Below are 22,530 nucleotides of genomic sequence, written 5' to 3' on the forward strand. Positions count from 1 at the left end.
AGAGGAACAACCTCACCATGACCACTCTCCCTCCCTCCAGAGAGCTCTGCCTCCTCCCTACTCCTCTTCTCCTTTTTTCTCCAGTCTCTGGTTCTCCTGTGCAGGAGGTTTGGTTTGGTTCGGTGTTCTAGTCTGCAGCGCCACCTACCGGAGGACATGACAATTACAAACCTTCAAGGGTCATTTGGAATTATTTGCCTCAAAATGTCCGTCATTTTTCTATTTCATGTCATCTTAGCTCATTTTGTCAACAAATGTGCATTTGTGAAACGAATGGATTATACAGCATAGGCTTATACCAGGCCTATGTTATGTGCTGTAAGGCCTGATCAAGCAGCATTTCTCCATAATAAAGCAGTGCCTTAGGGCCTGGTTTCTAGTCGGGTGGCTCTTCAACTCAAACACGGCCATCGTGGCTGCTGAGGGGATCGACTCCTACGGCGCAGTCATCCTACGGTCTTAAATGATAAATTCTTTTTTTTTTTTTTTAAACAAATCTATATTTTTGATGGAAATAGCATGACACCCTCTACCCCAAACATAAGGGAGACAGCCAACTATGTAAGCACAGGTAAATCTGTTTTGTACACTTGCCCCTAGGTGGCGCTATAGGCTCCATAAAGACCATGCTAAATTGGCACTATCAGCCAATTTTCAGGCATATATTAAAAAGTGAACAATATGTTGTTGTCGTTTTTTTTGCTTAACTACTGGACTACCCCTGACAATACTGATGATAAATCACGACCTGATATTATTGCTTAAATAGCCGAGCTGTTATAACACAGGTACCATCAATAGTAGGCCTGTCCTGTTATAACACAGGTACCATCAATAGTAGGCCTGTCCTGTTATAACACAGGTACCATCAATAGTAGGCCTGTCCTGTTATAACGCAGGTACCATCAATAGTAGACCTGTCCTGTTATAACACAGGTACCATCAATAGTAGACCTGTCCTGTTATAACACAGGTACCATCATCAGTAGGCCTGTCCTGTTATAACACAGGTACCATCATCAGTAGGCCTGTCCTGTTTTAACACAGGTACCATCAATAGTAGGCCTGTCCTGTTATAACACAGGTACCATCATTAGTAGGCCTGTCTTGCTGTTATAACACAGGTACCATCATTAGTAGGCCTGTCTTGCTGTTATAACACAGGTACCATCATTAGTAGGCCTGTCTTTCTGTTATAACACAGGTACCATCATTAGTAGGCCTGTCCTATTATCTCCCCTGACCTCCAGCAGCGCCCCCCCCCCCCCCCCCCGGAGTTCAACAAGGCTGTTTAGAACACGGAACCAGGAAACCAGGAAACCACACAACTCACAGCAAGCAGTGCAGCAAGCAGTAGCATATGATCACCATAATATAATATAAGTTCATTACACAAGTATACGAAGTGTCGGCTTTTTATTTGCCTACCTGAGAAATGTGTCGGCCAATCGCTGAGTTCCATTAATAAGGAGCCTGTAGTATTTAGATAAAGGTCATGCTGTGTAAAACCACAACATGAAGATGAAGAAGCTTCGATCATCGACTCTGGACTCAACAACCATCAACCTACCAGGACTTTGACTTTGCTGCTCCTCCACCGTCTCTCAATAACGTCCCCGTGACAAGGCAGAGATCTCCCTCTCTCCTACGACCAGACCAGAGAGTCATTCACACACCATAATGTCCCTCTTCGTGTCATTTCATTTGAGCTTTGCCGCCGCAATCGTTATCTCGGTGCTCCAGGCGGGCAGATGTAACCGTTATAACGCGTCTCTGTCCGGCCACTCCTCCCAGGATAACCGTGACGACCACAGGTTATTACTGACGCGCTTAAAACGCTTGTGTCGGCGCTGGTGGAGACAGTTTGTCCATTCTTGGCTCCTTCTTAAGTGGACTAAACCCAGTTCTATTTATTGTCACCGAAAGTCGTTTTTTACGTTTATTTTCTCTTGACGAGGGTCCCTCAGTCAGAACTAGACCGCATGCGTAATTGCTGGTTCGCAATTTTTGGGTGACAAACTGAATGCAACAATTCACCCTGTAAATATCGAGCCTGCCTGGCTTCATGTGGATGTCTAGGTCATGAACACAGCGGGGAAAGGAGCAGTTAAGATGGCTAAGACGAGAAAAGAAGATTTGAGGATTAGCAGCGACCTGGAAACAGCCCTGTGTGCGGCCCTGCAAAGTCCTTCGTTTTAATGCTCTTTTTTTCTAACACAGTTTCCAAATCTCATATAACAAACTAATAGTTTTCTCCCTGATGAAATCAAATCAAATCAAAGTTTATTCATCATATGCACAGGATACAGCTGTAAACGTACACTGACATGCTTAATACGAGCTACCTCTCAACAGTGCTGTGAAACACAAGGATATCAAATCAAATACACAATATACAATCAACAGTCAAACAACCAAAAAAACAGTAAGTGTAACAGGTAGTGGGTATCAACTGGTTAGGGTTGGGGCTGGGGTCAGGGTTAGGGTTGGGGTTAGGGTCAGGGTTAGGGTTGGGGTTAGGGCTGGGGTTAGGGTTAGGGTTGGGGCTGGGATCAGGGTTAGGGTTGGGGTTAGGGTCAGGGTTAGGGTTGGGGTTGGGGTTAGGGCTGGGGTTAGGGTTAGGGTTGGGGTTAGGGTTGGGGTTGGGGTGGCTGCGGTCTTTGGTCATCTTCCTCAGACACTCCTGGAGTAGAGGCTGGAAGCTCGCTCCTGGCCAAGTCTTTAAAACGATGATCCGGATTCTTTTCTGCTATCCAGGATCAGATCGAGCGGTCTGATTTCCCCTATACTACTCAAAACAATCTGCCAGATAGATCTGATCCTGGATCGCAAAAAATAATCCGGATTATTCTGATCTAGATAAAACATTTAGAAATACTGTGCCCAGGCGACTGTAAAATTACCGTAATCTCGCTGTCAGGGGATGTGCATGTACAGTCGGCCGTTTAAATCTGACGGCTGAGTTGTCGCCTACCCGCCTCCAGGCGGTGACATTCGGCTAAGGAGAAGTGGTATCTGTGGGCCTTTGCTCTAGTTATTAATGCAGACACCCACACCGCATTCATGGTTGAACCAAAGCATTTGACACTGCATACAGATTTGAACCAAAGCCTCTCGACTGTCAAACGCCCAAAACCTCAAACTCCAATGCGCGCGCGCCCTCTTTCGGTCACCTTTACGCCTAGAGCTTTACTATGTCTTAATGAAACCAAAGATATGAAAATATCATATTACACAAAATGAACACTCTGTGGAAGTAAGTTAATTGTCCCCCACGATGAAATCGTAAGTCACACGCTTTATCTGCGACACCACTGCGGCAATTTTGACGAAACTTGGGTGAATGAATGACGCGTGTTGCCATACATAATGTGTACCTGGGTGGATGTCCCTTTAGTTCACTCACGCTGTGTTGTCATGCTGGTGCAGATGAAGAGGAGGCAAGTAGAGGCGCCACTTTAGAGAATGGAGATGCACCCTGAGGTTGTTCTCATCGATTTCACAGCCTGAAACCAGGCGAGGCTGGTGGAGGTAGAAATCGGAGGACGGGCTCATTGTAGTACATGGAACGGAATCAGAAATGGTATCAAACACGTGCTAACTGTATTTAGCTAATTGGATTCCCAATTCCGTTCCACATATTACAATGAGCCCGTCCTCCGATTTCTACCTCCCCAGCCTCCCCAGGCTGTAAATCCTGATCTTACAGGCTCTCAGGGTTCTCAGGGCTCTGGTGTCGTGGTGCAGAGAGACACGCAGCGGCCATGTCTGTGACAAACTATGTAAACAAGCGAGGAAACATAGTAACCTGACGCTGCTGCAAGCTTGCACAGGTCCTGACATTCCAATCCTGAGATGACTCGGGAGGGGAGGGGGGAGGCGGGGGGGAGGCGAAGGGGGGGGGGGAGTGATCTCAGGTCATTGCATCTGTGTGCCCGCCCCTCGTACGGGTCCTGTATTCCTATTGGCTGTTACAGTTCATGGTTATCTTGTCACTCAGACTAAAGCATCCTAACTCATCCTAACTAACCCCTGTCTGTTATCCTTCCTTTGTGGACGAGAATGAACTCATTCCCACAGTGCAGTGGAGTTCAACACCGCACACGGACTATCCCTCTACTATAGACACCATTCCTAAACTGTGACACTCAGAACCAAGTCCTTGAATCGGTCGGGGAACTACAGAATATATATTTTGTAAAATAATGTAAAAGAAAATAAACTTTAATTGAGTTAGACTAGGGTACAAAGGCTGACACACCAACGCATGCAGAGACAGTGGATTAAAGACACACAGGACAGGACTGTCTAGTTCTGTCTAGTTCTGTATGACCAAGTGTGTGAGTGACTGGAAAGCCGGTTAAAGTTACAACATACACGTCTACAATGAGGTATTATGTACCATGTAGGCCGTTAATGTCCTCACTTGCAACCTGTACAATTTGGAAAGATTTTGTGGTGATGACGCCACCCGGCTTGGAAACGATCTACTTGATCCTCTGTGGCTTTCCCAACTTGGGCGTGGTGTCACGTGGTGTGTGTCTTTCTAAGAACCCTTAGGAGGAGCAGTGAGAGCGCGGGAGGAGGAGGAGGAGGAGGTGCTCCGGTAACACCCTCGGTCTCCGGGATAATAAAACCGATCGGCCACCGTCACTATCAACCGAATCCCAGGCTGCGCGTCTGCACATGTCTACGAGTCCTTCAACTGTATTATGTATTCTCTCAAGCCCATTAACATCCAAGTGTCATTTTAGTTTTTAAACACTAGGCCTTTGTCCAGGCCGACCGTACGTCGTTACCTGGCTGACAGGTTTCCAAGTCAACACGACAGTATTGACAACTAGGACAGAGGCCCAGCTCTGGAATCAAATATGCACAGTAGGCCTCCCCACCTCTCTGTCAATAACGTCATACAAACGGCTTCACAAGAATGCTGCACTGCCTGATTATTGCGCCTCATCTCTCTTCTGTTTCGTCTGCTTAAATCCATATACCGCAACCACCGTGCGCCCAAAAATACCTCCATCATTTGCGCCCGTGGGATCATATAGGCATAGCCTATACAAGCAGGCCGACTAACAAATGAATTATATTATTTAAGGGATTTAAGGCTGCTCAAACAGGAGATGTGACTGGGTAAAGGAGGGGTTAAACATTGCAATAATAGACTATAGAAGAACAACTGTAAACCAGCCTGAGCACGCGGACAGTTGTTGCGTAAAACAAACGTGTTCCAACTGTTGGTTAAAGCCTTCCAGATGTTGAGCTCGTCCACAGGACCGCTCCTCCTGCAGGCAGCGTTTCACATCAACATCAGTGATGCACTCTCTGTCAAACAAAATAACAAATCAGACAGAGAAGAACTTATAAACTAGATCTATGTCAAAAGTCGGATGGTAGTACTATGCCAGCCTCCGCCTCGTTAAAAAGAAAACGTCACAAATTTTACAGTCCCAGTGCGTCGGATTACAGCGTTGTAACTTTTCCCAGAGCGTTTCATGACAGACAGGAAGGTGGGACCAGTGTTTTTTTCTTCCAGTGGGAGGATTTAGGAATGTTGCCAATATGTGACAGAAGCAATGAAACGCTGAGAGAGAAAAGCAACAATTACTGAACGTCGCGGAGAGAAGTTTACGTTGATAAAAGACATCACCAGACCAATCCAAATGGCAGAACAGGTAGGACGGTATATATATGTTTTTTATTGTCAGCGCAGAACTTTAAACCTGATCAAGTGGTTACTTTTGCGCCTTGTTTTCTCCAGGCAGCCCGAGCTGACTGACTTGTTGCATACGTTATGCGTTTTTGAGGTTTTCACTTTACGCACCGTACTTCGTTGCAAGGGTGTTATATTTTCACCAAAACCTTCCCTGGAGAGTTTAATTGGCTACATCACGCCATCTCAGTCTGATCTTAAGGAAGATGATACGTAATATGATATTTGCATTGGATACTTTTAAAATATGTTCATTCCATTCCAAAAACTAACGCTGCACCTTTCCGAAGATTTAACGTGTCACATTTGACCATTTAGACATTGCAGTAGAAACATTGATTTATAGGCACATGGCGAAACGAAAAAGCAAAGAATGTGAACAATGGCAAGTTAATATAGGCCATATGCAGAGTAGCGAGGAGCTATTCTCAATTGAGTCCCTACAGACCAGACCGTGTGGACGGTGGAAATGGAAAGCACGGGGAGGCAATCAGTCCCTCTTCTTCACCCTTGCATACCACAGAGGCCTTCCTCGAGGGTGAGACGGGATATGAGGAGATGATAGACACACATTACACACAGACAGACAGACAGACAGACAGACAGACAGACACGCAGACAGACACACAGACAGACACGCAGACAGACAGACAGACAGACGCACAGACTCAGACAGACAGACAGACAGAGAGACAGGCAAGCAGGCAGACAGACACACAGACAGGCAGGCAGGTAGGCAGGCAGACAAACAGACTGACTGACATACTGACTGACATACTGACTGACACACTGACTGACTGACAGATATACTGAGAGATGTAGATAGATAGATAGATAGATAGATAGATAGATAGACAGACAGACAGACAGACAGACAGACAGATAATGGCCGACTTGCAAAGTTTCAGGTGTCTGTCACAACTGTCTTTCAAACATACCCGAGGCTTTCACATGGACAGGCCTTCTGTTAGCTCCTGTTGATCCAGTGTTGAAGAAGGAAAATCAAGAAGCTTATTTGTCCACCTTTGAAATCAAATGAGGAGCTCAGTGAACTGCTGAGCAGACCGGGGGTTGGGGTTCGGGTTCGGGGGTTGTTTTAGGGGGACGGTGCAGCAGGCCTAGAGGGGGTCCAACATTCATTATGGGTTTTTTTCTTCTTTTTTTTGAGTTGTGTCACACAATATAATTTCCATTGAAATAGAATTCTCTTTCTGTGGTAATTTACTGCAAAACTTTACATTTAAACCTGTTTGTCAAGAGCAACTTTGTGTGTGATCAGTGTTCCCCCACTGTGGGAGCTGACAGTACTGTTGCCCCTTTTGGTGGTTCTGTTACCCTGGGGTGGTTCTGTTACCCTGGGAGAGGTTCTGTTACCCCTGGTGGTGGTTCTGTTACCCTGGGAGAGGTTCTGTTACCCCTGGTGGTGGTTCTGTTACCCTGGGAGAGGTTCTGTTACCCCTGGTGGTGGTTCTGTTACCCTGGGGTGGTTCTGTTACCCTGGGGTGGTTCTGTTACCCTGGGAGAGGTTTTGTTACCCTGGGGGTGGTTCTGTTGCCCTGGGGTGGTTCTGTTACCCTGGGAGAGGTTTTGTTACCCTGGGGTGGTTCTGTTACCCTGGGAGAGGTTTTGTTACCCTGGGGGTGGTTCTGTTGCCCTGGGGTGGTTCTGTTACCCTGGGGTGGTTCTGTTACCCTGGGGGTGGTTCTGTTACCCTGGGGTGGTTCTGTTACCCTGGGAGAGGTTTTGTTACCCTGGGGGTGGTTCTGTTGCCCTGGGGTGGTTCTGTTACCCCTGGTGGTGGTTCTGTTACCCTGGGGTGGTTCTGTTACCCTGGGGTGGTTCTGTTACCCTGGGAGAGGTTTTGTTACCCTGGGGGTGGTTCTCTTGCCCTGGGGTGGTTCTGTTACCCCTGGTGGTGGTTCTGTTACCCCTGGTGGTGGTTCTGTTACCCTGGGGTGGTTCTGTTACCCTGGGAGAGGTTCTGTTACCCTGGGGGTGCTTCTGTTACCCTGGGGTGGTTCTGTTACCCTGGGGTGGTTCTGTTACCCTGGGGGTGGTTCTGTTACCCTGGGGTGGTTCTGTTACCCTGGGGTGGTTCTGTTACCCTGGGGGTGGTTCTGTTACCCTGGGGTGGTTCTGTTACCCTGGGGTGGTTCTGTTACCCTGGGGGTGGTTCTGTTGCCCTGGGGTGGTTCTGTTACCCTGGGAGAGGTTCTGTTACCCTGGGGGTGGTTCTGTTGCCCTGGGGGTGGTTCTGTTGCCCTGGGGTGGTTCTGTTACCCCTGGTGGTGGTTCTGTTACCCCTGGTGGTGGTTCTGTTACCCTGGGGTGGTTCTGTTACCCTGGGGTGGTTCTGTTACCCTGGGAGAGGTTCTGTTACCCTGGGGGTGCTTCTGTTACCTCCCAGGCTGATCTGTTGCCCCTCAGGCTGATCTATTGCCCCTCAAGGTTTCTGAACTCTATTTAACAGGTGACAAATACACATGTACGGCTTTAACATTTCTATTACTTTATTTGTGTCGTGTCTTTTTATTTCTGTTGTATTTTGTTTAATTGCTGTGTTCCAATACTCTTCTGCTTCAAAGGCTTCAGATCAACCTTATCTTTATATGTGGCCTTGCTCTTGTCTTCATCAATAACAACCAGTATTCATAGTCAGATCCTTCCCCTTTAACCTGCTCCCCCTTATCTCCCTCCCCCTCCCCCCCCCTCCTCAGACCTCAGACCTGGAGAAGGCCATCAACACTCTGGTCACACAGTTCCATGCGGCTGCCGCGGACAACGGCCCCACACTGAAGACTGAGGAGTTCAAAGGTCTCCTGTCCTCCCAGCTGCCCAACCTCACCAAGGTGAGGCGCCCCGCCCCCCGCCCCCGGCCACACCCCACCCCCAGGCCACACCCCTCCCCAGGCCACACCCCTCCCCCGGGACACACCCCGCCCCCGGGCCACACCTGTCATTGTTTCTGCCAGCAGGGTGCGGCTCTGACTCCTGTGGCTCACACACACGCACAGTACCTACACACACACACACACACACACACACACACACACACACACACACACACACACACACACACACACACACACACACATACACACACACACACACACACACACACACAAACACACACACACACACACACACACACACATACACACACACACACACACACACACACAAGCACACACACACAAACACACACACACACATACACACACACACACACACACACACACACACACAAACACACACACACACACTTCCTGTCACTCCTCAGCAAACACCTAGGAAAAGCCTGGAGGTTTCGGTTTCCAGGTTGGGTGCAAATCTACCAATGTGTGCTCTACTGTTAAATCTACCAATGTGTGCTCTACTGTTAAATGAGTTTTGACAAAGTAAACAAGCACAAGAACACACTGCAACATCCCAGACTGGATGGATTGTAAGTGACCTGGGTGTTCACGTTTTAAGGATTAACTTGTTGCAGGTAACTGACTCACCTACTTTATTTGAAACACTGAGTCTGAATCCTGCCTTGTCTTCATGTTGGGACTGGCTGTCGTCTGAGGCCCGTGTCTGAACGGACCAGTCTGACATCTTTCTCTGAACCAGCTGGAGGTGCCAACACCAGCCGTGCGTCTGAAGGAAGACGTGTTAAAGGCATCATGTGCGTTCTGTAGTTCAAGGTTGTCGTTTCATCAACAAACAAACTGAGAGAGAAATGACCTAACAACATTAACAATAAGCATTTTTTTAACAAACAGTGACGAGAAAGATGACTAAATGTGTGTTATGACACACTGATCAGTGGATTGTCTCCATCTTAAAGGCAGCTGGACAGCACATTGATTAAAATTATGTCAAGGGGAGGGAAGCAGAGCACTGTAGAATTAAATAATATGGTTTTCATTAACTATAGTCTTACACTTACCATCACATATTTTAATAGAAGAGTAATGGTGACATATTCAAGCAGTGGTTCAAACAGATCTTTGTTTAATGCTTCAGCTGTGGAGCAACATTCAGGACAGGAAATATTTTTTCCCAAAACTCCTTTCTATTGTTTCCAGCAGACACAGATGCCCCGCTGACAGATTCAGGACATTTCCAAATGATCTTAGTGAACCCTGGTACCTTTAAAACGACCAAACACAGTAAGGGTTGAAAACCAGGGGAGGCTGGTGGAGGTAGAACACCAGGGGAGGCTGGTGGAGGTAGAACACCAGGGGAGGCTGGTGGAGGTAGAACACCAGGGGAGGCTGGTGGAGGTAGAACACCAGGGGAGGCTGGTGGAGGTAGAACACCAGGGGAGGCTGGTGGAGGTAGAACACCAGGGGAGGCTGGTGGAGGTAGAACACCAGGGGAGGCTGGTGGAGGTAGAACACCAGGGGAGGCTGATGGAGGTAGAACACCAGGGGAGGCTGGTGGAGGTAGAACACCAGGGGAGGCTGGTGGAGGGAGAACACCAGGGGAGGCTGGTGGAGGTAGAACACCAGGGGAGGCTGATGGAGGTAGAACACCAGGGGAGGCTGGTGGAGGTAGAAGTCGGAGGACGGGCTCATTGTAATGCATGGAATGGAATGAGGGATGTGTTTGATACCATTCCTCATTCCATTCCATGCATTACAATGAGCCTGTCCTCCGATTTCTACCTCCACCAGCCTCCACTGATGAAAACATACCTACAGAGAGAGCCATGGATCTATTATAGAGGAGCAAGGCCAAAGAAAAACAGGATATAACGTGAGAAGGTCATTGGTTTACATACAAGCTCAAACCCAGTGCATTAGTACAGCCTACGGTGTGGTGGGAGTGGAACAGACATCACTCTGCTGTAGACAGTCTCTCCTCCCCTCACTCACACAAGTCTCCAACCTGCTCTCTACTGCCAGCACACGTGACCATCACTGAAATAACCAGCTACGCCACCGAAAAGCCAGCAATTTCATGGCACGGGTGGCTGTATTCCAACTTGAGGAGTGAATTTACCATCTTAACTCTGTTACCCTCAAAACATGGTTAAAACTATCATTTTGATTTCATGGATGGTCAGTCCTTGCATCCAAAGCTCCGTTTATGAATTTGAGAGTGGTTACATTTCTCCAGCCCTCAGTAAAGGATGTCATGTATTATTGTAGATGTGTCACGATGAGATAATCTTCTTTTCTTGGTCATGGTGAAGTATTGTTTGACTTCCTGCTAATTCATGGCTATTCATGATTAATAACTAATTAATCATGCATTAATTAATTAATAACCAGCTGCTAGTACATTCTCAGAATGTTTTGCGTGTTTAATCAGGTTCAAGTTGAAGTTCTGTTTATTTGTCATTACATTGAATACAAATAAATAAATACACAACGCAACCAAACACCTTGGGCAGAGTAGCTCTCAACAACCACAACCACAACCACAACCACAACCACAACCACCACCACCACCACAACCACCACCACCACCACCACCACCATCACAACCACAACAACCACAACCACAACCACCATCACAACCACATCACAACCACCACAACCACAACCACCACAACCACAACCACAACCACCACAACCACAACCACAACCACAACCACCACAACCACAACAACATCAACAACAACAGAATTTAATAGATAATAAAGATAATAAGCTAATAAAAACTATTTCACAACCATTCACAACAACCAGTAATACAATTTTATTTTATTTATTTAACCTTTATTTTAGCAGGGAGTCCCATTGAGACCAAGGTCTCTTTTACAAGGGAGCCCTGCATAACCAATAGTTGAAGTTGTTTCAAATGTGGGCGGTTGTTGGGGGTCAAAGGTGAGACTACCTGGTTCATCCGGCAACTCTTGCAAAAACAATACTGTGTCTCCTACTCTGGAGTGTTGACGTCTTGTTCTCCTGCTGTCTCCCCCCCCCCCCCCCCCCAGACCGCCGGCACGGAGCAGGGCCTGGGTGAGGTGATGCGGCAGATGGGCGTGGCAGACGGCGAGGGAATCACCTTCAGCCACTTCTGGACGCTGATCCAGTCGCTGGCCGGTACACAGCACAGCCTACTAAGTGGCGAGAAGGTGTCAAAGTGTGGCTGTGTGCTTCTCTGAGGTCCAGGCCTTTCACAGGGCCTCCACTGGGGGACCAGACAGCATCATCTCTATCCACCCCCACCCCCGCCCCCGCCCCCCCTCTCCCACCCCACCATGGATGGACACTAACATAGCATTTACTCTTTGTCCATTACAGTCCTCATTTGTACATTCCCAAAGCATAGTAGTACCTTTAGTTCTCATCTCCTAGCTTCATGCTACTAGCTTCATGCTACTAGCTTTATGCTACTTGGTTTACAGGAATGTTGTACTCCCATAGTGTAAATGGCATCTTGCTATTACAGCATGACCAATCTAATCTAACCACTACAGATATCTCCACACAGTAAACAACCCAATCTAATCAGAAAACACCATGTGGTTGAGGTGCTTGAATATAAAAAGTTATTTGTTTACACAGTGTCAGTAATTCAGCCGCATCCAGAGTCCCTTCATAGCATGTTTCCATAAGCAACATCTCCCCACTGTGGTTTTGTATTTATATTTTGTAATTCTCTGTTATCTGGCCATTGTGATAAGATATGAAAATATAACATGAAATTATGCAATAAAGACCAAAAGAAATCACACCGACGGAGAGCTCCATCATTCTGATTTATTAATCATGAACTCCGTCCTTATATTATCTAACACAAGGTTGTGTCATGATTGTGAATGTTAAAGTATCCACCACCTACAAAGCACACATACAGTATACAGTACACTTTAACATTGCTATTCCTACTACAATGTGATCCTTGAATCTAAATAAATCTATAGAGCAGGGGAGGCTGGTGGAGGTAGAACACCAGGGGAGGCTGGTGGAGGTAGAACACCAGGGGAGGCTGGTGGAGGTAGGAATCAAAGGACGTCTCATTGTAATGCATGGAATGGCATGAGGAATGGTAACATGTTTTTGATACCATTCCTCATTCCATTGCATGCAATACAATGAGCCTGTCCTCTGAATTCTACCTCCACCAGCCTCCCCTGCTAAAGAGCAAGTAACCGATCACTTCTAACATCATTTTCATACAACATGTCAGCCATTTAAATGGTTCAGTAGGGGAGGTCTTGACTTTCACAGTTTATGAATTTGCATTCTCTATGTTTTCTTAATGACTGCCACTCCATGCATTTGCATGAGTGACAGGTCCATTGAATTCCCCTGTATGGAAGTGTAATCATGATCTAACTATCTAACCTATCCCCAGGCTATTACACAGCGGATATAAGCCTGGAATAACAATGACGCACGCCTGGCCCTACTGGGAGAGAATCTATGAGTTTAATGAGTAAAGTATTTGTTATTATTTGATTTCGGCGAATCAAATGGCTAACACGTGTCGCTCCGAATCAGAAACATGTGGTGTGCACTGGGGGGGCGGGGCTGTGGGAGATGATTGATGGCAAGTAAAGCCAATGGCTATACGCTGTCCGTGTTCGACGGTCTTTCTATTGTCTTAATGAAGGCCAAGTTTGATGCCTTGGTCCACCAGCATTTGGGCAGAAGTGTCCTGGAACGAGACTAAACGAGATCTAACATGATCTATCCAGAGTTTACATTTACATTTATGGCATTTAGCAGACGCCTTTATCCAAAGCGACTTACAACAAATACATTTGTTTAAGTAAGTGAATCATCTATCCAACAGTCATCATAAGACAAAGTCATCAATGCTCACACCAGGGGCCATTGGCAGTCGTAATGCCAGAAGCCTTTTTTATGAGGAAGACCCCATGCCCCATGCTAACCCTAACCCTAACCCTAACCCTAACCCTAACCCTAACCCCTAGGCCCCATGCAGCCCCTAGCCAACTTCTTTCCCTCTGGTGTTCCTCTAAAGAATTCAAGGTAGGATGAGAATGCGTACTTATTCATGACCTTCACCCTACCGAAGATGTCCAGCTCTGTCTCCTGGTCGTGGTCAACGCCACTCATCACCTTTTTGGAATGGCTGAAAAGGGCGTTCTCTTTCGCAACAACCTGATCGAGCCAGACTAGTCTGTCCCGCTTCCGCATCTCCTCAGACTTGTCCACGGTGCAACCATAGAAACCCCGTCTCCCACGCTCCGGCCAGGGGTCCGCTGTGGCCATGGGGTGGTCCTCCCCAACGAAGGCAGTGCAGAGGGAGCTGTCGGAACCTTGGGAGCGTCCAACCTCGCACGCAATGACACTCATGAGGAAGAGCGAGAACGTGCGGAAGTTCCGCACGGACGCCGAAAACACGGCCGCCATGAAGTAGTGGCCCCAGCGCTCGCAGTCCCGGAGGCACCGCCGTAACTGGAATGTCTGGCGGCAGAAATCGTTGAACTCGGCGGCTTTGAGGCCCTGCCTCAGCTCCTGGATGGAATAGTTCTCCTTCTGGTCCTTAAAAGTGTCTGTGAATTTCTCCCTTTCGTCCCGGCGGTGGGGATCGATGTACCTGCCCACCAGGAAGACGTGAAAAGTGATCCTCTGCACTTTGTAGATGCAGTCGTTCAGGACATAATACAGGTCGAAGTCTGCGTCTTCCCAGCCGTTGTACCGGATCTCCATGAGCAGATCCAGAATGGTGGCAAGGTGTTTGATCGGGACGTCCCCCTCAGGCTCATGGTCCGACACCCATACGGCGCTGAGGTTCTGACCGTCACCTGGTGTGTAATCTGGAGCGCGCCTCCTTTCGTTCTCCTCAAAGAACAGACTCCAAGTCAGTCCCTCGAGGCAGTCAATGGAGGGGTACTTCTTACGCAAGTCTTCCGGGACGAACATTTGAGGGTGCGTTGGCCATTCTAGAGTCTGTATGAACAGGGCATGTCCCGTGTAGTTGGGGACGACCCGTCCTCTCTTGCTCTTCTCCACTCTGGTCAGGAGCTTACCGCTCTGGTCAAGCTCTGCAATGACTTTGTTGCGGCCATCTTTGTGCCTCCAGACTCCCTCCTCCTCTCTGGTGACCTTCTGGCCGGAGGGACTGACAGAGAGCGCTGAGCTGTGCAGGTGCAGTTTGGTCTCCACACGGAGGGACCTAAGTGCTCGTAGAAGACGCTCTGCAAACCTGAGGTCCTTCCCGAGCTCACAGCCCACCAGGCTGAGAGTCTGCAAACGGCCATCTTCTATCTCCATGGCTGTCACAACCCGGCAAAGCTCCTCAGGCCCGTAGCCCCCTAGTGTCGAAACCCCATCTCTGCCCTTCCTGCGATGACCCACCAGCACCACACGGCTCTGTCCAGTCAAACGGGTCTGGAAGCCTCTGAGGACTTTCAGCGCCCCCTTGTGGAACCTCAGGAGCGTTGACACAGAAGGGTGCTTCTCAAAGAGGAAGGAGGCTGAATCTATCACCACTGGGTCATCCTCCATGACCACTATACTCTGGTGGTCGTACTTAGTTGCGTTGTTCTTCACACTTAAATTGTGACCGTGGGGCACGTTTACCCCAAATGCACTGCCTTGTTTGTCGATACTGTCATATTCGATTTGCATCAAGGATTTTGGCATGGCTGTGATTAAGAGACTAGAGCGGAAGGACATTGAGAGTTCTGACAGTCCTGTAACGACATTTTCTACAAAACGAGTGGTTACTGATTGAATGAATGATTTCAAACCACCGTCAGTTATACTTATGCTACGTCTATCACAGACATTGTCAAAGTGCCGACACTGTAACTCAGATGAGGTAAGGGCTTTCATAGAGCACAACTCTGCACTGTTATTCATGGCACAGGTTTCCCTGGGCTCAACGTGTTCATGCAAATCAGCAATGCTTGGTCTAGCAGCATCTGAGTGTGTGTGTAGGAGGTCAAGGTCCACTTGAGTCCTCTTAGGAAGTGGCAGTCTGTAAAAGGCACAAAACAAAGCCACAGAATCGTCAGTAAAGTCCCTGTTGCTTTGCTATGGTCAGTGCTTGTTGTGAAGAAAGTGTAGAATTGCAGAAATCTCCACCATTAAACCCATATTCCATCTAGATTCAACTATGTTTGTTTAAAGTTTAATCAGACTGGCAGAATTAGAAAATTAGAAAAATGTGTGGATGCCTCACCTATCAGCTCTGTTGTTGGACACAATGACCCCACTCCGGGTTGCACAGCTAAAGCCTTTGAAAGCAAACATTCAAGTACATTACTGGCACATTTCAGCATTTTCAGTTACAGCTACGGAATGTATTTATCTCACCTGTACCTGGTTTGAAGGTCAAAGACAGGTAAAGGACAAGGATAAGGTAAAGGGTAACCATTGTGTCTCTGGAAGGGTTTGAGCCTCTGCTGTGTTCAACGTTGCCTGCTGGTATATAGGTGTGTGGGGTGTGCTTGCCGTTCACAAAGACAGCTCAGTTCAGTGATATGGCTTGTTTGACTTTGATATCTCAAGCTGAGGCAAATGTATCTCGATAAGTATTGCAATGAAAGGGGGAATTGTACTGAAGTAGCTCATATTTTATATCCATTTTACAAATATAACAGGTTTAAATGCCATTTCATATGATTTGCTCTTATTGTTGTCAAGGTGGAGGCCTACTTGGTGACTGGGAACATGTTGTGAATGTGTGTGTCATCTCCATAGAGACCAACAAGAGAGAACCATTCATACATCCATGTTACCAGCACACAAGCTAACCAAATGACTCACAGGCATCAAAGGAATACTTCTCTAACCATAACCCAAGACACTGATGGTAAACCTCAAGTTTTAAATGGGTACACATTTTCCCTCCTCACTCCCTAAACCCTAGGAAGTCAGCATAGTGGAACCCTAAACCCTAGGAAGTCAGCCTAGTGGAACTCTTAAACCCACTAAATGTATGTTTAGTGAACCCACATAGTTCCTCCAGCTCAGTGTGGACGGAGGAAAAGATGATTCACAGCTCCGACGTTGGTTGGCTGGATAAGAAGGAGGCGGGACTCGCCGCTAGAGGAAGAGAAGGTCGGCCATTTTCGTGAGGTCGAAAGACTGCGTATTAAGGTAATGCACTTTTAAATGAATATATGAGACTATCTGCATACCAGTTCCTCCTATTTATTTGATTTAGCTATATTTTACTGTTGTTGTCATGTATGTTGCAAATGCGCCAACCCACCGCGTACTTAGAGAGATATCGATATTCAGTCATGGCCAGCTAGCTAACTGCTATACTATGTAGCGAGCTATCTAGTTAAGCTATCTAGTTAAGCTATCTAGTTAAGTTACATAGAAGACATTCTGAATAGGTTAAATGTCATTACTAGAGCCTCTGTTAGATGTTGTATGTTGACAAAAGAGGTTGATACTATTGCTGCAGCTACAAAACAGTTGTGCTAGGCACGCAGGAAAGCCACACAGTAGTGATGCAGAACTATCCGTTATTCTTGAACGACTCTTTTTTACTGACTCGAGTCATGATTCATTCTCCGAGTGACTCATTTATTTGATTCATTCTCCGAGTGACTCATTTATTTGATTCATTCTCCGAGTGACTCACTTATTTGATTCATTCTCCGAGTGACTCACTTATTTGATTCATTCTCCGAGTGACTCATTTATTTGATTCATTCTCCGAGTGACTCACTTATTTGATTCATTCTCCGAGTGACTCACTTATTTGATTCATTCTCCGAGTGACTCATTTATTTGATTCATTCTCCGAGTGACTCATTTATTTGATTCATTCTCCGAGTGACTCACTTATTTGATTCATTCGTTTGACCTGCTGGTCGCAGTGAAGCTCTGAAACTTACACAGTAAGATTAATGCGCTGCTCGGAGACGTGCTGCGACCAACAACTGTCTAATTGTATGTGCGCGCAGGAAAATAGGTCAAAGGGAAGAAATACACATATTTACAACTGATCGCATATGGTGAAGGAATTAATACAATTGATTATTGAATATTATTGATAGCTTTGTAGAACCAAGACATACACATCCTGCCTCTGCTCAACAAACTCCATAGCCCAGAATGTTAGATTCTAATATTCTAATCCCTTTACGGGACTTTAGGGCTCCAGCTTACCCTGACCCTAGTTCTAGCCCCAGCCCTGACCCTAGCCCCAGCCCTAACCCTAGCCCTGACCCTAGCCCCAGCCCTGACCCTATCCCCAGCCCTAACCCTAGCCCTGACCCTAGCCCCAGCCCTAACCCTATCCCCAGCCCTGACCCTAACCCTGATCCTAGCCCTGATCCTAGCCCTAACCCTAGCCCCAGCCCTAACCCTAGCCCCAGCCCTGACCCTAGGGGCCAAATAAATAATTTTCCTCCTCATGCTGAAATGGAACCCAACTTTTCTCCCAGCTCTCTGTTCAGATGCCGAGACACTGCTCTGCGGGCGGCTGCAAATCCCGCGATACCAAAGAAAACCGCCTGTCTGGGGTCACCTTCCACAGGTGAGTGTCTGGGGTCACCTTCCATAGGTGAGTGTCTGGGGTCACCTTCCACAGGTGAGTGTCTGGGGTCACCTTCCACAGGTGAGTGTCTGGGGTCACCTTCCACAGGTGAGTGTCTGGGGTCACCTTCCACAGGTGAGTGTCTGGGGTCACCTTCCACAGGTGAGTGTCTGGGGTCACCTTCCACAGGTGAGTGTCTGGGGTCACCTTCCACAGGTGAGGGGATCCAATCTCACTTCACCTGGGTACACCATACTGGACAGTCACATGTATCTGTTTGTCATGTGTGTATAGATATTCATAACGGAATGCTTATCCTTCTGTAGTATGACTAGTGGCCTGTAACTATGACTAGTGGCCTGTAACTATGACTAGTAGCCTGTAACTATGACTAGTGGCCTGTAACTATGACTAGTGGCCTGTAACTATGACTAGTGGCCTGTAACTATGACTAGTAGCCTGTAACTATGACTAGTGGCCTGTAACTATGACTAGTGGCCTGTAACTATGACTAGTGGCCTGTAACTATGACTAGTAGCCTGTAACTATGACTAGTGGCCTGTAACTATGACTAGTGGCCTGTAACTATGACTAGTGGCCTGTAACTATGACTAGTGGCCTGTAACTATGACTAGTAGCCTGTAACTATGACTAGTGGCCTGTAACTATGACTAGTGGCCTGTAACTATGACTAGTGGCCTGTAACTATGACTAGTGGCCTGTAACTATGGAAGCTGTTGTCATGAGCCTTTTTGTTGTTGTTGTTGCTAGGTTGCCAAAGCGTGGAACACCCCGCCGGACCCTATGGATCATGAACTCCCAGCGTAAAGACCCCCAGGGGCGGGGCCTCTGGGACCCCCACAGCCACTTCATCTACTTCTGCTCCAAACACTTCACACCAGAGAGCTTTGAGCTGTCGGGAGTCAGGTATGATCTAGTGTCCCCTCCGTGAAATAGAGGGCGGTCTCAGGATTCTAATAGGCCACGTCATCATGCATGAAGTCTTTGTGAGTTGTTGTACAGTAATATTTATAATAAAAATAATAAGTATAATACTGATAATGTATTATATATATAAAGCACTTTTCATGACACAAGAATAATCCCAAAATGCATAAAATGAAAGATAAAAAAGCCCAACAAAAACCCCATATTGATGCAGAGATCATGTTTATGAAGCAGTGCATCATGTAAATGTAAAGTGTTTTGTGGACCTACACAGTGGTTACCGGAGGCTGAAAGACGATGCCCTGCCAACCGTGTTTGAACCGCTGCCCCTGCCGAGGGCCAGAGGACGGGGCAGACCTCCCAGAGGAAAGAGCAAACCCACTACTGTCAGCCCACAGGCCAGGTAACACCTGAGAAACAAGATTTGTGTATTATATGAATCAGGGGAGGCTAGTGGAAGTAGAAATCGGAGGACGGGCTCATTGTAATGCATGGATACCATTCCTCATTCCATTGCATGCATTACAATGAGCCCATCCTCCGATTTCTACCTCTACCAGCCTCCATTGATTCCTGAAGCCTCTATGAATAGGGCAAACATGTGTCACAGTGTTTGATAGCGAGTCGGTCGCGTGTTCATGAGACTGCCTCAGTACCACAGTGCTCATGAACTCTGTCTTCATAGGAGGAAGTCCAGCACTCTGACGGTGGAGAAGGACAGCCAGCATGTCGCTCAGCAGGAATCTGAGGCTGAAAGTGCGGTCGATGGAGAGGCTGAGAGCTCTAAGCAGCAGAACAACCTGGAGGAAGAGGATGAAGCACAGCCCCTCCCCCCCCCTCGGGGGGCCACTGATCCTGCCCTGGAGCCACCACAGAGTCCCCCTCAGCCCCAATCAGGTGCTCCGCCCCCAGCCGCTCCTCACCCCTCCTCCCCTCCCCGTCCACACTCCCCATCCCGGTACATGCGGCGCCTCCCACCTCCTCCTGGCTTCTACCTGCCCAAGGAGCACAACTACGCTCAGCTCTGCCCTCTGGTGTGGCGGAAGCGCTACGACCGCGCGATAGACAGCCTGGAGAAGTCCCTGAGGCTGCTGAGCGCAGCCAGGCGGCGGGAGAACCGGTTGCGGCATGCGCTCCTGCGCCTGCAGGAGAACCGTCTCAAACACACCCTGCTGCGCTCCCGGGGCGGAGCCAAGGGCAGGGGAGGGCGGGGCCAGGGGGCGGAGGGTGGGCCGAAGAGAGGGGACGGGGAGCGAAGGTCCAGCCTGCCCGGGCTGGAAGAGAATGAGATGGATGGAGGACCAGAGGATCTGGGCCTGTTTGAGGACAGACCCGGGGAGGCCACAGACCGGGGAGGCCGGGTCTGGACCCCCGAGACCAAGCCTGGGTCGGAGGAGGAGGCGGGGTGCTGCTTCTACTGTGGGAGAGGACGTGAGGAGGAGGGGGCCAGGGCGTCTAAGGGTCCCTCTGGCACCGACGAGAGAGACGGAGAGTGTCAAAGAGGAAGAAGGATTCCCAAAAAGATCCGATGTCGAAAAGTTGTAGAGAGAGATGTGGATGCGGGAGCACCACCGCAGGAAGGCTGTGAGAGCTACTACTACTACTGCAGCCCGGCTCCGGCGGAGGCCAGGGGAGGCCTGCAGGTGCTCATGGTGGAGCTGCCGTCAGAGAAGGCCGTGGAACCCATTGGGGACGTCCACAGCAACCCTCAGCTGCCGCTGGGCCTTCAGCAGATCCAGATACAGCCCTCTGCCACAGCCACACTACAGGTCACCAACAGCCATGTTCAGCTCCTGCAGGGGCTGCAGCCTGCCCCGGCCTCCCAGCAGGGGCTGCTCCTCGCAGGCCTACATCCCGGAGAGGCAGAGCCAGCTGAGGCAGGGCCGGCGGACAGCCAGCAGCAGAAGGAGCAGCAGGTGTTCTGGATGCAGGAGGGGGAGGAGGGCCGGCTGCTCCTGGTGCCGGTGCCCTCTGAGAACGGGGGGAAGACTGTGGGGAGGATGGAGGGAGGAGGGGCGGAGGAGGTGGGAGGACAAACCATATTGGTGTCAGCTGTGGGATTTCACAGAGACTTTCACATGGAGGACAAGGAGGGGCTGTGCATAGAGGGCGGGGCTAGAGGGCTCAGGGTGATGATGCCTGCTGATGGACAGGTCGGGCACCAATCAGACATCAGAGCAGCTGTGGTGAGCGGCGATGTTAGGGAGAGGCTGAAGGAACATCTGGAAGGGTTTCAACTACAGCTGAGCTCTGAGTTTATGGACTGAAGGCTACGTCAGACTGAAGATCTGTGGCTTGTATCTTCTGTGTTTAGTACTCCCATTGTAAAGGAGATAAACACTGTTAACAGTAAATGTACTATTTAACAAACTGTCAAATTCCTGCAGTACAGTATTGCATACTGGAGTTGAGCTTCACATGGAGTTTTCATGGGACAACTTGATGTTGTGTTAACATGCAAACTGTAGCAACACATCAGTTGAACCTCTGATCAGATATCATGACAAGTATTTCAACTGGAACCTTTTTTAGTACAGCATCACAAACAAGTCAGAGAAGCCGTATTCTTAACAGCAGTGAAAACAAAGTGCTTCATTAAAAAAACATGAGTGTATACCCTGTGTTGGTCACGTATTCTTAGTTCTGTAGGGCCAGTCATGAATGGTAAGAAATACGGCAAAACATATTTTGGAACCCAAATTGTCTTGATGTTGACTGTCGGCAGATATGTAGGTCAAAACTGCAGGTCGTGTCTATTTAACATGAAATAGTACAATCTTGCTTCATTATTACTCTACTACATTATTACTCTGCTACATTATTACTCTACTACATTATACTCTACTACATTATTACTCTGCTACATTATTACTCTACTACATTATTACTCTACTACATTATTACACTCCTGCTTGTGAATGCTGTCTGTGAGGCTGTCTGCGAGGCTGTCTGCGAGGCTGTCTGCGAGGCTGTCTGTGAGGCTGTCTGTGAGGCTGTCTGCGAGGCTGTCTGTGAGGCTGTCTGCGAGGCTGTCTGCGAGGCTGTCTGTGAGGCTGTCTGCGAGGCTGTCTGTGAGGCTGTCTGTGAGGCTGTCTGCGAGGCTGTCTGCGAGGCTGTGTTTCCTCTGAGCCACTTGTTCAGTCTCCAGCCCTCTACCCACAAGGCCACTGAGTCTGCCAGTAAAAGCATTGAGATGTTCTCTCCTGATACGTGGATGTGTCTGATGCTGTTTCTGTAGTTAGCGCGAGTGCTGGCTACCTCCACCAGCCTCCCCTGGTGTTCTACCTCCCCCAGCCTCCCCTGGTGTTCTACCTCCACCAGCCTCCCCTGGTGTTCTACCTCCCCCAGCCTCCCCTGGTGTTCTACCTCCCCCAGCCTCCCCTGATGTTCTATCTCCCCCAGCCTCCCCTGGTGTTCTACCTCCACCAGCCTCCCCTGGTGTTCTACCT

General features: G+C 48.4%; 2 protein-coding genes across 2 annotated transcripts; both read left to right on the top strand.

The window, feature by feature from the left end:
• Positions 1 to 5,522: 5,522 nt before the first annotated feature.
• On the top strand, positions 5,523 to 12,389 carry s100v2 (S100 calcium binding protein V2). The gene is made up of 3 exons (XM_083680788.1): positions 5,523 to 5,678; positions 8,434 to 8,565; positions 11,649 to 12,389. The coding sequence occupies exons 1-3, from the start codon at positions 5,667 to 5,669 to the stop codon at positions 11,817 to 11,819; spliced, it is 315 nt and encodes a 104-aa protein (XP_083536914.1). The 5' UTR covers positions 5,523 to 5,666; the 3' UTR covers positions 11,820 to 12,389.
• A 4,319-nt stretch (positions 12,390 to 16,708) lies between these two features.
• Positions 16,709 to 21,651, top strand: thap7 (THAP domain containing 7). The gene is made up of 5 exons (XM_083680780.1): positions 16,709 to 16,737; positions 18,042 to 18,133; positions 18,905 to 19,060; positions 19,356 to 19,484; positions 19,767 to 21,651. The coding sequence occupies exons 2-5, from the start codon at positions 18,054 to 18,056 to the stop codon at positions 21,346 to 21,348; spliced, it is 1,947 nt and encodes a 648-aa protein (XP_083536906.1). The 5' UTR covers positions 16,709 to 16,737; positions 18,042 to 18,053; the 3' UTR covers positions 21,349 to 21,651.
• Positions 21,652 to 22,530: the final 879 nt, after the last annotated feature.

The sequence above is a fragment of the Argentina silus genome, assembly GCF_951799395.1.
Source record: "Argentina silus genome assembly, chromosome: 11".
Lineage (NCBI taxonomy): Eukaryota > Metazoa > Chordata > Actinopteri > Argentiniformes > Argentinidae > Argentina > Argentina silus.